The sequence below is a fragment of the Arctopsyche grandis genome, chromosome 1 (assembly GCF_051622035.1).
Source record: "Arctopsyche grandis isolate Sample6627 chromosome 1, ASM5162203v2, whole genome shotgun sequence".
In the NCBI taxonomy this organism is placed as follows: Eukaryota; Metazoa; Arthropoda; class Insecta; order Trichoptera; family Hydropsychidae; genus Arctopsyche; species Arctopsyche grandis.
In genome coordinates, this window is record NC_135355.1 from 17,081,876 (window position 1) to 17,099,013 (window position 17,138).

The 17,138-nt window shown below is 38.0% G+C and overlaps 1 protein-coding gene across 1 annotated transcript; it reads left to right on the forward strand.

Moving 5' to 3' along the window:
• The first annotated feature begins 2,987 nt into the window (after window positions 1-2,987).
• LOC143917007 (uncharacterized) lies at window positions 2,988-4,662 on the forward strand. The gene is made up of 5 exons (XM_077438370.1): window positions 2,988-3,033; window positions 3,075-3,209; window positions 3,861-4,151; window positions 4,231-4,399; window positions 4,494-4,662. Exons 1-5 carry the CDS (start codon window positions 2,988-2,990, stop codon window positions 4,660-4,662), a joined length of 810 nt encoding a protein of 269 aa, XP_077294496.1.
• The last annotated feature ends 12,476 nt before the right edge of the window (window positions 4,663-17,138 follow it).

Consider the following 17,138-nt stretch of genomic DNA (forward strand, 5'->3'; position numbering starts at 1 on the left):
TACTGTACAGGGAACACTAATAATGTTAAATATTTTAGCTTAAGTACCTTAGGCTAGCTCTATTTATTTATTTATTTTATTTAATTATTTAATTTATTTATTGAAGCGGAATAAATGCGATTTCTGGATTATATTTATCAACAGAGCTTTGTAAATATTACAGCAGTTTGATAATGCAAACTTTTCCCACTTTTATAACTTTTGTAAAATGTAAACAATTTTTAACTGAAATAAAACCACCATTCGTTCATCTGTCAAGAGCAGTTTCATTTGAGATTAATAGATACAAATTCATGTTTGAAATCAGTGTTGTAGTAAATTTATTATTTCTTTTACTCTAAAATTACTATAAAAATGCAACAAACATACCTATATATGTATGTACATATGTATTCAAATAAAAATATTGATATTGACTATCTATATAAATATCTATATACTATCCAACTTCATATAAAAAAATATTCAATTCAATTTAAAGAATTCATAAATGATTTTGAATTGATACTTGACTCGTATTTGCATTGATAAGTTATTTTCGGGATTGAAATACACCACTGGCCGAAATTACTCAATACTTGCATGCCACTGCACGGCAAGAAGAAATCAGAACTGGTTTTTTTCTATCTTTTTTTAATCCACGTCGAGCCAATAACCAATTGAAGACAGTGTATGAATACTAAAATCAATGGGACGTCAATAACCCACCAGGTGAAAAGGTTCCGTTAAAAATTCGGCAGCACACGAGTTCAGTTGCACACAAATAACCCGATGGGTGGGTTGTTTCGAGCGAAAAATTATCACTATACGATCTGTTGACCAAGATGTCACGCAATATTATTAAATTGTACTTGATCGTTTGTACGTTTCAAAATTTTGGCGAAATTGTTTCGATGAAAACTGCTCCTGGTGAGATATTTCCATTATAATTACAAGCGTTTTATTATGCTTAGTCTTAAAATACGTTGTTATTATTGTTATAAATGTATATATACAATTTAAATAATAATTTTTTATTTGATGTTTCCAAAAGAATTTAAAGTGACGGTGGATTTGGAAAATTTCAAAGAAATTAGAATACCGTTTAATCTATGGAAGAAAATCATAACACGAAATTATGATCCTGATGGAAAATTTCCTTTGGTGTCTAACAAAAATGAAAACAATACAAACAATAAAGAAGATCCTACTGGAGTGCCTTCAACTTATATGTCATCTCAAATATTGCACGAAGTAGTATTAAATGTCATAGTACCTCCAGAAGCCGAATTATTGGAAGATGGTACGGCCGTAAAACCGGCCAGCGATGGGGCTGTTGATTTGGAAATAGGCACTGAAGAAGTTATCATTCCGGTGTTACAAGAAGAAGTAGCAATAGCTCAAAATGTTCCAGTGGTTCCAGCTTCATCTGCACAGGTAGTTCAAGCTGAACCAGCAGGACAAGCAGCTCCAGCAGTAGCAGCAGGACAAGCAACTGCAGCGTCACCTTTAGCAGACGAAAGTCCCGCATCTACAATTGGCGGTGGACCAGGATCTGTCTTGGTACAAACGGCTAGATTTCCTTGTTCTTGTGAAAAAGGAATGTGTAGTTGTTGCACTTCATTCTTCCAACAAAAAGGTTGTGCGAACATAGGTTTCCTCTCAGACGAATTTGCGTTTGAAGTAAAAATGACGATGAACGGAAATGTATTAGCCAAGAGAAAATTACCAGGTAAGTTTTTGCACATATCTATAAATGTTCATTAATATATGAAATGTTTATGATTCATCATTTTTCTTCAACAGTGAGTGATCCGCCACCGATTTGCTTTAACCCAAGAAGAGCACCATTCTTGGAGCTGTGCGCTCAGCTCAATAACATTCGTTTAAAAAATAGAAATGTACATGTATGCGTCGATATTGATGCTAATATAGGAGGATTCGAGCTTTTCTCTTGGAATTATAGTTGTTTGAAGTAGGACAAGGGTTATTGAAATTTGATTCAAATTTAGTTCATACCTCTAGATATTGTTTAAATAATTAAAATTAATTTTAGATTCGGCTCTCCAGGGTTCTTGAACGGATTAAATACACAACCACAACAGACAAAAAAACCAGCAGCAGGTAAACCGCAACAGAACACCCCACAAACGGGAGGTTTCAACTTTTTCGGTGGTGGAGATGACGACGAGGAAGAAGAAGGATTTCTTGATGGACTTTTAGATGATGACTACTAAAGAGAATCATCAACAATATTTATTTTAATATTTCATAATGCCTTTATTCAAAGACGGCTATGCGTTAGCTATACATGTAAATTATTATTTATAACATTATCATACATACATTGTGTATGCAAACATTGTAAAATTTATATATTAAATAATTATTACAATGAGTATTCACTTTATCATGTATAATACATACATATGTATGTACATATTTGCAGCGGCGGTTTACCATACATGAAAATAAGCGCGCGCTTGGGGCTCCTGAAATGGGCCTTTTCTACCAAAAATTTACAACTTCAAATTATTAAATGAAATTAATACCTATTTTACTCCAAAAAACTGTTAGTGTTTCAAGAACATATAGTAAATAAATAAAAAAAATATGATTTTGTAAAATCCTAATGAAAAACCATATATTGAAAAGCATGGCAAAACATGATGATAACATTTTTTTACTGAATTGGGGGCCTCAAATTTGAAATACGCTTAGGGCCCCCCATTTATTTGATCCGCTACTGTGCATATGTATGTGCGCAACATTTAAATAGGTCACTCGTTATAATAACGGAACACGATTTCACTCGATAAACCAGATTGTAAAGTATGGCTCAATAATGCATGGGGTTGTTAAAGGCAGAAGATTTGACTCTTTCCATTTAAATTAATTTATTATTATTTGTGCCAAGTCGTTTTCTTCAGAGCTACATACATAATATACCTATACATATGTGAGTGCAGGTATTGCTTGCTTTGTTAAACTTTTCCGAATTGACTGTCATGGTAAATCAAAGTAGCAATGCCGAACCGGTCTACGAATGGTGTGGTTGTTTGTAGAGCACGCGTGTGTTGCCACTGTCAGTTGAGCCGTTGTGGACGAAGCTCGGGCAGTCATATCCTGTCCACCAAATCGATCGATTGAGACGACAACATCCGATGGAAAAAGAGAGAAAATGTTGGCTGCAATAGTGCTGCTTTTCATTGCGGCCAATGTGGCCTCAGGTGAGATGGATAATTTCACCCGATTCATCGTTGCTCTTGCCAATCACGTTTGGTACGACTATCAGTACGTTGTAGTTGTACTTGAATTTGGGAAATTTTTTGGCGGAAAAAAAATTTATAAACAATTCGATGTAAATAAAGCTATATTTAATATGAAAATGACACCATAAATATTTTGTCTTTGTTTACGTATTGTCATTAATAATTTTTTTCCAAATTTTGTACTATTAAAGCATTTTTTTAGATTTTGATTAAATTAACCATCTTTATTTATATATTATTAGTTTTACTACTGCAAAATATATTTTTTAATTCAAATCAAGTGATAATTATTTATTTTGTGAATTGAAAATAATGCATATATATATATATATATATATATATATATATATATATATATATATATATATATACTTATAAAAAACAATTATATATTATACGTATATTGAAAAACTCAATATTTTTATATGATATAAAATTTACAGAGACGTATTTCAGTTACCCGAAAAATGTCATACTGTAAAAAATCGTCCTACTTTCACTTGCTTTTGTAAAATATTAAATTACCCAAGAGAAAGAGATGTTAATATGCGCTTGTTAACGACACTTACATTTTTAACGGTATTTTTACTTATTTACATGTATTTTCAGCTGACGAAAACGATGTTGGAAATTTGGCTATATCCTTTGAAGATGTACCAGATTATGAAGTTTTAAATTTTCCTTCCAACTCTGAGGCGACTCTTAGGAGTACCAACCAGACTCAACAGGTCAATGGTCCGTGTACTTGTAAAACAGGACAGTGCACGTGTTGTACCGGACCGATTTTGGATCTGATTCAACAGAAAGCCTGTATGAAAATTGTGTATGCGCCTGAAGATTTCGCTTTCGACTTTTCAATGTTGCTAAACAACAGGGTCATGTATCAAAACAAAGTATCAGGTTTGATCAGAGACTTCGGAATTTATTTTTAAATTTAATATTGATGCATTATAAATATGTACATCTATTTTGATTTTAGGAAAAAATCCCCCACCGGCTTGTATCAGTATTCCACGATTGGATAGTTTGAGACTTTGTGCTAAATTTTCAAATGTATATTTTGCTGGAAGGAATTTACATGTATGTATGGGAATGAACGGTAGATGGAACTCTTACGAATTGTTTGCCTTTTCTTTTGATTGCTTAAGGTAATCTTAATTTACCTACATAGTATCTGAATATACATAATGTATGTATTTTTGTTTGATTAAATATATTATAATAAATTAAATTTTATTACAGAATGGGGGCTGATGGATTCTTCTTCTTGAAACCTGAAGCTGGTGGTTTTCCTGAAGGGGTCAATGGAGGAATAGATGCAGTGATTGATTCTGGAGATGACATTGAAGATTATGACGAAAATGTGGTGCGATCAGTAATAAAAGATTTAAATGAAAGTTTAGGCACGTAATAGAGAGTAAAATAATAGAATAAAACATTTAGAAGATTGGTGTTAATTTATATATGTACATATCTACATTGGTGTAAATTTATATATTTATATATTCGACTACAACAGTATTATTTACATTTTTTTCTATAAAAATCTAGAAATTTCTAGGTTTATAAAAGTATATTGGAAAATACATCTGTATATGTAGGTGTGTATTTTTTAAAATGAAAATCTACATAGTAAAGAATAAAATTTGTCAGACGACTTTTGTCGCTGTATATTAATATATTTAATGTTATATTTTTAATTCTATAATTTTTTTTTATTATATTAAATTTAATGTTATATATTGCAATAAGTTATTATAAAATAATGATATGTGTATTGGAAAAGACTTCGATAATGGTTTGATGTAGTTTATTGAAATGTAAAATTTGCACGTGGTGGTTCAGCGGAGCGTACGGAACACAAGTTGTCCGTACGCCGTCTGCTCGAACTCTGTCGACCGTCGCGTATTTCCGCTTGGGCCGACACTAATGCCAACTCGTCAATAATGCCAATCGACAATCAGTTAATAAGACTGTTTGCCACACGTCATTACAAAAGTCGGAACATAGTCCCACATAGGAAAACTGTTGAACAATACAGTTATTCTACAGAGTTACAGCATTACTGACGAGTCGTTTACAATAAATCATAGCTCTTAAAATAATTAAATAGAGGGTGAATAATGAAACCTTTGCCTCATCCAGTGTGAGGATAAAATCAATTTATTGGTTCAGTAATATTTCAACTTATAGGTATACCTCTGGTGAATGTTGTTTCTATTTACATTAAAATTTTTGAAATCTCCTTTGAAGCTGTGAATAAGCATTACAAGATAAGTTTACTTTAAAGAAGAGAGAGTGGACTGTATATGGTTTAAAACTTAAGCATTCCTCATCTTGATGTTAACTTAGACAATACAATGTTGACACTGTTACAGTTGTCAAGACAGATCAGCTATTACCGATCAACTAAACTTGATTAGTGAGTGTAATGCTCCTAAGTTAACTTGATTTCATCAACAAGTAGCACAAACATTGCTAAATTAAAAGTAAATTGGAAAGTCATTCATTCATTCCTACAAGCAGGAAATGAAGGCGAACTATGATTATAGATGTCTCTACGTTAAACATCGAAATGTTCAGTATTACAATATTTACTTATTCTATGATTCACATAAATACTATAAACAGTAAGAGTTAACTTATGTTTTCATAACAAGAAACATAAGACCTGCGGATGACTCCCGGCAGGTTATAATTAAGTAGACATGAAATAATTTAAGATGCTCCATTAAGTGTGGCTTGGAGACTAACATTAACAAATCATGAATCTAATTTTAACTGTCAAATTTGAACAGTTTATTTTAAACTCGGATATAATCCTTCCGAGTGATGACATGAGACAAGTCTTATATTATAAAGACAAAATGATTAGATTAAATTCGGAGATATATACTGCCGAATGTTAAAATGAAAATAGCTTAAATTATACACACAACACAATTAAAGTGAATTACGGAGTACTACTATTAACATTGAATGATTTAAACTCATGATTACATCTAATAAGTAATATGAGTTGGGGGTAGTGTCTTCGGGTTAAACTAAGCTACCGAAGTTGACGGAATTGAAGCTGCTGTTTCTCCTCCCTCTTGCTGATCTTCCTTCCTGTCAAGTGGTCCTTGTGGTAGAATCGGCAATGGCGCCACTAGATGACTGGACCGACGAAACTCTCCGCTGGCAGTAAAGACGTCGACGACTCGAACTCTGCCATCTGGTCCGGGATACAATTTAGTGACTCGACCCAAGACCCATCGGGTTGGCAGCATGTGTTCCTCCTTTAACAGGACCATTTGACCCACACTCAGATTGTTGCTCGAGTCCTTCTTCCATTTGTGTCGTAACTGCAAAGAATGTAAATATTCCGCCGACCAACGTTTCCAAAATGCTGCTGTGGTCAATTGTATCTGAAGCAGATTGGCATGGACATTAGTGTTATATTTAACCTCCATTGGAAGAGCGAGTAAGGATCTGCCAATTAAGAAATGTCCAGGTGTGAGGGGTAAAAGGTCTAGTGGATCCGAAGACAAGGGACTAAGAGGACGGGAATTCATGCAAGCTTCTATTTGAGTCAATACCGTACAAAATGATTCGAAATTTAAGGTGGTGGCCTTTAACACCTTGTTTAAATGAATCTTCATGGATTTAACCACTGCTTCCCACAGCCCTCCCATGTGAGGCGCCCTTGGCGGGTTAAGCTTCCAACGAATCCCTTCGGAGGCTACATACCGTAGTAGCTTCTCCTCATGAGGACGTTCGTAAATTAATTTTACTAAATTAACGAGTTCACGACTTGCACCGACAAAATTAGTAGCATTGTCGGAATATATCGTATTGGGCCTGCCACGTCTGGCTACGAATCTTCTTAAACAATTTAAGAAATTTGAACTCGTTAAGTCTCCGACAAGTTCCAAGTGAACTGCCTTACTGGAAAAACACACAAAGACACAAACGTAACCCTTAATTATCTTAGAATTCTTATTGCAACCACTCTTCACAGGAAAAGGTCCTGCGAAGTCTATCCCCACATGACTGAAAGGAAAATTCGCAGTGGTACGTTCAAGCGGGAGTAATCCCATTAATCTATTGTGTGACAGTGGTTTATTTCTGAAACAAATGACACATGAACGCACCACTCCTTTGACAGTATTATGTCCGGCCAATGGCCAATAGGTCTGCCGCAATAACGACAGTAAGGCTTGAGTACCCAAGTGAATATATTTCAAGTGCGCGTCTCGGACAATCATGTGTGTAAGTTTATGCTTATTTGACAAGATAATGGGTGACGTTGATAGAGTTGTTCCCAGAGGAAGTCTACTTCCAACACAAATTAAATTCTCGTGGAATAGAGGGGACAATTTAGCTAATTTACTGCTACTGGGAATTGGATGTCCCTTGCTCAGCAAACGATATTCCAATGGAAATGATTCCATTTGCGATAACCTAATCAAATTATTTAAAGCATCATTTAATTCTAAAGCGGACGGTTCGTTATTTTCTTTAACGTTTAATTGTTTATTCCTTAGTGGCCGACGAACATATGATAAAACTCGAAGGAGTCTTGGAAGATGAGAATATTTATCTATCCAATTATTTTCCCTCACAAGGGTAGCGTTAGTGACTACCCTTCTCTCTGGAAGATCTATTGTGATCTCAGGAGGTCTTCGAGGCCATCGTGATTCGTCTAATTTCAACCAACTAGGGCCGTCCCACCATAACGAATTATGATTTAATTGTACATTTTTGTTTTTCTCTGCTATTTGAATCTGTCGGTACATCTGCTTAATATCCGCAGTAATCACGTATTTATGGAGTCGAAAGTTGAGTAGTAAACTTAACAAATCTGATTGGACACTAGGTCCCACCATCAAAATATTATTTAGTGAGATATTAGACGTTGTCTTTGCGGACGCATAAAAAACTACACGATATTTAGTGGTAAGGCTAGACTCCTTAACCACGACGTGATGAGGTAAATAACAATGAACCTCATGTGCCTCCGGAGGTTCACACTCTGACATATGTCCTAAATTTATGTACTCTTCTAAAACATTATTGTATTCCATTTTTAAATTATTATTGGCTAAAAAACGTCTTTCCAAAGTTTTGTGTCTTTTCTCCGCAATGTGCAATGAACTTCCTAATACTACCGGGGAATTTTTATATGGTAAAGCTACACAAAATCTACCGTTTTTATCTCGTGATGTGTGTGCTTGGAAATGTTCCTCACATCTTTTCTCCTCAAGAGATTGATGTTTTACCATAGGAACCTGGTCGATCATCCAAAAGTTTTGAATGTGACTGTCTAATTGACTTAAGCCTATGTGGCTCTTCCCTGGAGCATTATTTACTTCGGGATATGGACCAACTATTGTCCATCCGAATTCGGTATCCTTTAAGATAGGCATACCTTTTCCTAACTGGATGGTTCCTGCTTTCATAGCATGAACGCAAATCTCGGCGCCGAGCAATAAATCGATTGGCGTCGGTTTATTCCAAAGGGGATCTGATAACTTGATTCCCGCTGGTATTGAAATTAACTGTTGATCCAGTTTCACAGTTGGAATTTCGCCAGTAATTTCTGGTAATACCAAACACAACACTTTGGTTGAGTAATTAGTGGTTGAAGACCTTATGGTCACCTTGGTGATGTGACGAATGCTACTTTCTTGATTAGCGATACCTACAATTTCTTGAGAGATTTTCTCTAATTTGAAGTTATTCTTCTTAGCGAAAGATGTGGTAACATAGTTGACTTGTGAGCCGGAATCTAATAATGTGCGACCCTTAACGACCGTTCCATTGGACGTTATAATGTCTACTTGTACCGTGGGTAAAATTATCTCCCTTTGAGAGAAATGAGTAGAATGAGCATTAATTGACTTCCTTCCCGTATTATTGGAACTAAATGTATCGTCCTGATGCAACAAAGTGTGATGGTTTTGTTTGCACCTTAAGCAATTATAGTTAGACTTGCAATTTGTTATCTTATGCGATGAATTTAAACATTTAAAACACATGTTATTAGATTTAACGAATTCATTTCTTTCCATACTGGATTTTGCTTTGAATTTATCACATTTGCCTATGAAATGATTATTTCGACAGAATGCGCATGCGTTTACCTTACTTGATGGGTTTTTGTTCGCGACATGAGTTCTCATGATTCTTTGACGACTATGAGGGAATTCCTTCACCGTAGTTACAGATGCAGTAGATTGTAATACATTACATCTATTCTGCAAGAATGTCTCTAAACTTTCATATGGTGGCATTTCTCTGCTAACCAGCGATATTTCCCAGTCTCTTACTATATTAAAAGGTAATTTCCTTAGAACTAAACATGTTACCCATGGATCTAAAATTTCTCTCGCGTAACCCAACGATTCAATGTTTTTAATACACACTGTTACCTGATTCAATAGATTTCTCAATTCGATATGTGATTCTCTTGTGATTAATTTTAAGTCACAAAGTGAATTAATCCTAGTTTTGAGATTAAGTCTTGGTAAATTATATTGCTTGTCTAAAATACTCCAAGCTATTTCGTAATTGTCTGAGCTAATATCTAAACCTGATACAGCTGCCAAAGCGGGACCGATTAAGGATTGATGCAAATATTGCAATTTCGTGACATTCGAATATTCCGTTTTGTTTCCTATTATATTCTTAAAAGCTTGTTGAAACGATTGCCATTCAGATGGATCTCCCTGAAATGTGGGAATGGTTAACGTCGGTAACTTATCTCTAGCAAATTTAATTGTTGCTTGCTCTACCTTTAGTTTACTATCTTGAAAGGATTGGCAATCTAATGCTGCTTTAAGATTTTTAACTGTTATTGTAATTGCATCGTACTCTTCGTCTATTTTGGCCGCTTTCGATATGTCTGTAAGGTTATCTAAATATTCGTAATGGAGTTTTCGGACATAATCGTATGCTTCTTTAATGGTTTGATACTGTCCTTCATCTAATTCGGAGGATTTATCTATTTTTCCTTTTAGTCTTTGTACCGCGCCTGAATACCTTAATTCTATTGACGTCATTATAACTTCTACTTTATTTTCCTTCGCTAATATTTCTATCGATTGAGTCTGACTTCGAGTCTGATGTATTCTAGAGCTTGACCTGTCTCTAATAGGTTCTACGTCCCTAGTTGGATTTCGACCTTTATGCGACTTGGAAGTCGAAGCTTCTATTTCCTCGTTTTCAGCACTTGACATTTGTTTCAGAAAGTTGCACTATTTCGTCTCATAAATACAGTTGTTCTCTACTATAGCTGTCAATTGAACTATTCGTAGAGATAAGGTAATAATATTCAATGATTAACCGTGAATCTTAATATTCTACTTTAACTATTATCACCAGAATCTATCCAACATATTTTGGAAGAAATTACAACCCTAAATTGGTGGGTGCTTGATTTAAACCACTTTGGGGCTACAAGTCTTGTGATTTATTTTAAATCACCACTGTTTCATCACACATTATGAAACAAAGAGATCTACCGATGTATGAATATGCCGGTATGTACTTGATTTAATCCACTTTGGGGCTACAAGTGTAATTCCACATTTATCGTGGAAGGGGGGGGGGGGGAGGGTGTTTCTACACACATTAAGAAACAAAGATCTACCGATATGCATATACCGGTATGTACTTGGTTTAAGCCACTTTGGGGCTACAAGTATAATTCCACATTTATCGTGGAAGGGGGGGGGGGGGGAGGAGGGTGTTTCTACACACATTAAGAAACAAAGATCTACCGATATGAATATACCGGTATGTACTTGGTTTAAGCCACTTTGGGGCTACAAGTATAATTCCACATTTATCGTGGAAGGGGGGGGGGGGAGGGTGTTTCTACACACATTAAGAAACAAAGATCTACCGATATGAATATACCGGTATGTACTTGGTTTAAGCCACTTTGGGGCTACAAGTATAATTCCACATTTATTGTGGAGGGGGGAGGGGGGAGAAAGTTTCTACACACATTAAGAAACAAAGAGATCTGCCGGTATATGAATATACCGGTATGTACTTGGTTTAAGCCACTTTGGGGCTACAAGTATAATTCCCCACGTGCTTTGCTAATTTTACACTACATCTGATTTTACACTTTTAATACGAAATTCGATGCGACCGATGAAACATTCCTTCGTAGCGCGATATTATTTTATACAATCGCGTTAATTAATTGTTATACTTTAAAACATATTTTTAAAAACTGACCTACCCACATGATTGCCTTTTGAACAGATTGCCTGAGATTGAATACATTCACTTACTTGAATATCCTTTACGATGTTTATGTGATCGTTCCGATAATTTTGGATTACCTCTGTGTCCCATGCGTCTTTGTAGGTTATGTTTTTATTTATATATTTTCTGCGTCAATCACGCGGTCATGTACCTCTGTACATCAATCAATATATTGCTGAAATAGAAGCAAACATGTTATTAGTATTGGAAAGGTATGGATAGTAACAAAGGAACGATACCGATTTCTTAATTGACATCCATTTTTTCTCGACCACGTTTTTTCCTATTGGTTTGTCCGTTTGGTGTTGTGGCCTAGGTTACTGGTATCCGGTTCGAAGGACCATCATGGAAAAGACTTCGATAATGGTTTGATGTAGTTTATTGAAATGTAAAATTTGCACGTGGTGGTTCAGCGGAGCGTACGGAACACAAGTTGTCCGTACGCCGTCTGCTCGAACTCTGTCGACCGTCGCGTATTTCCGCTTGGGCCGACACTAATGCCAACTCGTCAATAATGCCAATCGACAATCAGTTAATAAGACTGTTTGCCACACGTCATTACAAAAGTCGGAACATGTATTATTAATGGAAATAAACAACGTAAACAATTGAATAAATGTTTTTATTATAATCAAGTTTATTTGAAAAATATACGTAGACATTCGAAATTTGTATTATTTTAGCAGAAAAACTATTTATGTGTATACTAATATGTAATATGTATACTAATCTAATCTATAATTTGGAAAGAGACTTTGTATATATGTATGTATGTATCCTTGGTCGTCGTCGTCGTCCGTAGATCGGTGACGTCATCGAACACGTGATTCGATTTTTTTTTTTTTTCGATCCATGGGCGCCGATTTGTTTTTTTCGATTCAATGGATTCACCCCCGCGGGGGCGCAAGGCGAGTAGTTTAATGGGGCCCCGCCAGGGGCGCCACAAGGGGCGCAGCCCCGTGGGGCCCCAGCCTCATGGGGCGCAGCCCCATGGGGATCAAAAGGGGGCGCCACAAGGGGCGCAGCCCCGTGGGGCCCAGCCTCATGGGGCGCAGCCCCATGGGGCTCAAAAGGGGGTGCCACAAGGGGCGCAGCCCCGTGAAGCCCCGAAGGGGGCGCGGGGGGCCCAGCCTCATGGGGCGCAGCCCCATGGGGCTCAAAAGGGGGCGCCACAAGGGGCGCAGCCCCGTGGGGCCCCGTGGGGCCCCGAAGGGGGCCCGGGGGGCCCAGCCTCATGGGGCGCAGCCCCATGAGGCTCAAAAGGGGGCGCCACAAGGGGCGCAGCCCCGTGGGGCCCCGAAGGGGGCCCGGGGGGCCCAGCCTCATGGGGCGCAGCCCCATGGGGCTCAAAAGGGGGCGCCACAAGGGGCGCAGCCCCGTGGGGCCCCGAAGGGGGCCCGGGGGGCCCAGCCTCATGGGGCGCAGCCCCATGGGGCTCAAAAGGGGGCGCCACAAGGGGCGCAGCCCCGTGGGGCCCCGAAGGGGGCCCGGGGGGCCCAGCCTCATGGGGCGCAAGCCCTAATAGGCATTAACTAAGGGGGGCGAAGCCCTAGACGGCAATTAATCATGGGGGCGCGGAGGGGCGAAGCCCTAAAAGGCAACTGATCATGGGGGCGAAGCCTTAGACGGCATTTAATCATGGGGGCGCGGAGGGGCGAAGCCCTAAAAGGCATTAACTAAGGGGGGCGAAGCCCTAAACGGCAATTAATCTTGGGGGCGCGGGGGGCGAAGCCCTAAAAGGCAACTGATCATGGGGGCGAAGCCTTAGACGGCATTTAATCATGGGGGCGCGGAGGGGCGAAGCCCTAAAAGGCATTAACTAAGGGGGGCGAAGCCCTAAACGGCAATTAATCTTGGGGGCGTGGGGGGCGAAGCCCTAAAAGGCAACTGATCATGGGAGCGAAGCCTTAGACGGCATTTAATCATGGGGGCGCGGAGGGGCGAAGCCCTAAAAGGCATTAACTAAGGGGGGCGAAGCCCTAAACGGCAATTAATCTTGGGGGCGCGGGGGGCGAAGCCCTAAAAGGCATTAACTAAGGGGGGCGAAGCCCTAGACGGCATTTAATCATGGGGGCGTGGAGGGGCGAAGCCCCAAAAGGCATTAACTAAGGGGGGCGAAGCCCTAAACGGCATTTAATAATGGGGGCGCGGAGGGGCGAAGCCCTAAAAGGCAACTGATAATGGGGGCGAAGCCCTAGACGGCATTTAATCATGGGGGCGTGGAGGGGCGAAGCCCTAAAAGGCAACTGATCATGGGGGCGAAGCCCTAGACGGCAATTAACCATAGGGACTTGGAGGGGCGAAGCCCTTATCGGCAACTGATCATGGGGGCGAAGCCCTAGACGGCTTTTAATCATGGGGGCGTGGAGGGGCGAAGCCCCAAAAGGCATTAACTAAGGGGGGCGAAGCCCTAAACGGCATTTAATAATGGGGGCGCGGAGGGGCGAAGCCCTAAAAGGCAACTGATAATGGGGGCGAAGCCCTAGACGGCATTTAATCATGGGGGCGTGGAGGGGCGAAGCCCTAAAAGGCAACTGATCATGGGGGCGAAGCCCTAGACGGCAATTAACCATAGGGACTTGGAGGGGCGAAGCCCTTATCGGCAACTGATCATGGGGGCGAAGCCCTAGACGGCTTTTAATCATGGGGGCGTGGAGGGGCGAAGCCCCAAAAGGCATTAACTAAGGGGGGCGAAGCCCTAAACGGCATTTAATAATGGGGGCGCGGAGGGGCGAAGCCCTAAAAGGCAACTGATAATGGGGGCGAAGCCCTAGACGGCAATTAACCATGGGGACGTGGAGGGGCGAAGCCCTAAAAGGCAACTGAACGTGGGGGCGAAGCCCTAGACGGCATTTAATCATGGGGACGTGGAGGGGCGAAGCCCTTATCGGCAACTGATCATGGGGGCGAAGCCCTAGATGGCATTTAATCATGGGGGCGCGGAGGGGCGAAGCCCTGATAGGCATTTACTAAGGGGGGCGAAGCCCTAGACGACATTTAATCATGGGGGCGCGGAGGGGCGAAACCCTATTAGGCATTAACTAAGGGGGGCGAAGCCCTAGACGGCATTTAACCATGGGGGCGCGGAGGGGTGAAGCCCTAAAAGGCATTAACTAAGGGGGGCGAAGCCCTAAACGGCAATTAATCTTGGGGGCGCGGGGGGCGAAGCCCTAAAAGGCATTAACTAAGGGGGGCGAAGCCCTAGACGGCATTTAATCATGGGGGCGCGGAGGGGCGAAGCCCTAAAAGGCAACTGATCATGGGGGCGAAGCCCTAAACGGCAATTGCTCATGGGGGCGTGGAGGGGCGAAGCCCTAGAAGGCAAAGGCTCAGGGGGGCGCCGAGGGCGAAGCCCTAGAAGGCAAAAAAAAAAATTGATTTTTTTTTTTGATTTTTTTAAATTTTTTTTTTAAATTTTTTTTTATTTTTTTTTTTATTTTTTTTTTATTTTTTTTTTTGATTTTTTTTTATTTTTTTTTATTTTTTTTTTTAATTTTTAAATTTTTTTTTAATTTTTTTTTTTTTTTAATTAAATTAGCTTAGTCATGTTTAAGCGGTTTATATTATAAACACTGAGCGAAGCCGGGTAATACAGCTAGTCTACTATATAGAACACTAAAGTTTTTCTTGTATTCTTGTATTTTTCGTCATTTGTTCGTATATGTATGTATTTATGTATTTATGTACTTACGTATTTTTCGTCAACAGTCTGACGAAAAATACAGTCAACAGTTCTGACGTTATCGAACAAATAATTCGCTTTTTTCCGATTCAAAGGATTCGAAGTTCCCGGGGGCGTAGGCGCCGAGGGCGAAGCCCTAGGGCTTCGCCCCCTAGGGGGCGCAGACCCCGGGGGTGTACAAATAATTTTTATAAGAGACTTACTATATATGTTTGTTTTTTCGTGACAGTCAATTTAATAAAAAAAACAAAAGAGTATTCAAATAAATTTATATAAAATAAAACTATTCAAATAAATTTAATAAAATGTTTACTATTAGATTAGTCATGTTTAAGCGGTTTATATTACAAATACCGAGCGAAGCCGGGTAATAAAGCTAGTTTTATAATAAAACTAATGTTTTTACCCGACTTCACTCGGTATTCGTAATATAAACAGCTTAAACATGGCAAAACAATCTAAAAGTAAACATTCATCCGTTTTTTTATTAAATTTATTTGAATCGAAAAAATATAATATTTAACGATGTTGATATTGTCGTCATAGAAACTTTGATTTGTTTTCGATGTTCCCAACAAACCTTATATACATAGTTTCAAAGTCTCTTTCGAAATTATAAATTAGATAAGCAAGTGTTTCATTTGGAGCGTTCGAATTGTGTAGTTTTAGGATTATTGAAAATGAACGAACGCGTTATTTAAGTATCTATTAAGATTATTTTAAGAAAAATTGAAAAATAAAAATTTGATCTAACCAATATTTTTTTTATTTATTACTTTTAATTTAAAAAAACATGTGTAATTTTGCAAAAGTGAAATACGTTATATGTAAAAAATATATTTAATTATAAATTAATAACCTAAGTTACATACATTTGAAATTAATTCATGTGACACAAAATCTATTGTGAATTATTTTTAGTGTACATTTCATATGATTTCTAAATAGTTATCAGCATCATGTGTAAAATTGTTCATTTTGTCTTCAACAATTTCGTCGTAGACAATTCCACCTACTGATTGCAGAGGCAATACCACAGGGGGTCCAAAGTTTAAATTTCCATTATCTCCAGGCCTGAGAATTGCTGCTCCATCAAATCCAAGTCTCAAGCAATTGTAGTGTACAATCTGTCGATTCAAAATTTGAATACGGTTACGGCTATATATAATTATTTCAAATTAAATAAACTTGGCAAAATATAATAAGAAACATACAAAAATACTAGCACTGTATAGTTTAACTTCCCAATCCATGCAAACGTGTATATTTCTCACAGCAGGTGTGTAAATGTCGAAAAGTCTGATACAAATATCCAACGGTACAGTCGGAATTATTGACAATGGCACACAAAATGCTGGTGGATTCTTAGCTAAAGATTTATTATTTCAATTACATTAAATGTTATGTATGTATACATATTTAATTAATCACAAGTTAGTTGTACCTGAAAAAACATTGTGAACGGTGCTCTTATTGTTCAATGTGACATCTACGATTATGGCAAAGAGAAATTCATCGTACGTCAGATTTGCACAAACTAAATTATTAAAAAATACATTCATTAAATTCTTATATTTCAGCAATAATGGTCGAGTTTAGGCAATTTTTTTAATGTTTTTATTTAATTTTTTTTAAGAATTAGTTTCACCATTGTTTTAAATTAGTATATTATACAAATACCAGTTTCGTTGACTTTAAATATAGGCAAAACGATTGAAGCACAACATCCACACTGTAAGTTATAACAGGCGCAAGGTTTTCCGTTGATTCGTAAGTTAGCTTTTTTTCCGAAAATCCATAAAGGACGAGATATATGATTTACTGTCTTCATGTAACAAAAATAAAATGGAAACTTGTTTTTACTTTCAAATAAATAATACATATATTCAATTATTGCATCACATACCATGTTTTCGTTTAAATTGTACACCATTGGTAATAAG

Bases quoted from the DNA above. Each gene is read 5' to 3' on its own strand.
- LOC143917007 (XM_077438370.1), top strand. From the start codon at position 2,988: ATGGTAAATCAAAGTAGCAATGCCGAACCGGTCTACGAATGGTGTG. The intron at 3,034-3,074 runs GTTGTTTGTAGA...CTGTCAGTTGAG, and splicing joins ACCGGTCTACGAATGGTGTG to CCGTTGTGGACGAAGCTCGG. The intron at 3,210-3,860 runs GTGAGATGGATA...ATGTATTTTCAG, and splicing joins TGCGGCCAATGTGGCCTCAG to CTGACGAAAACGATGTTGGA.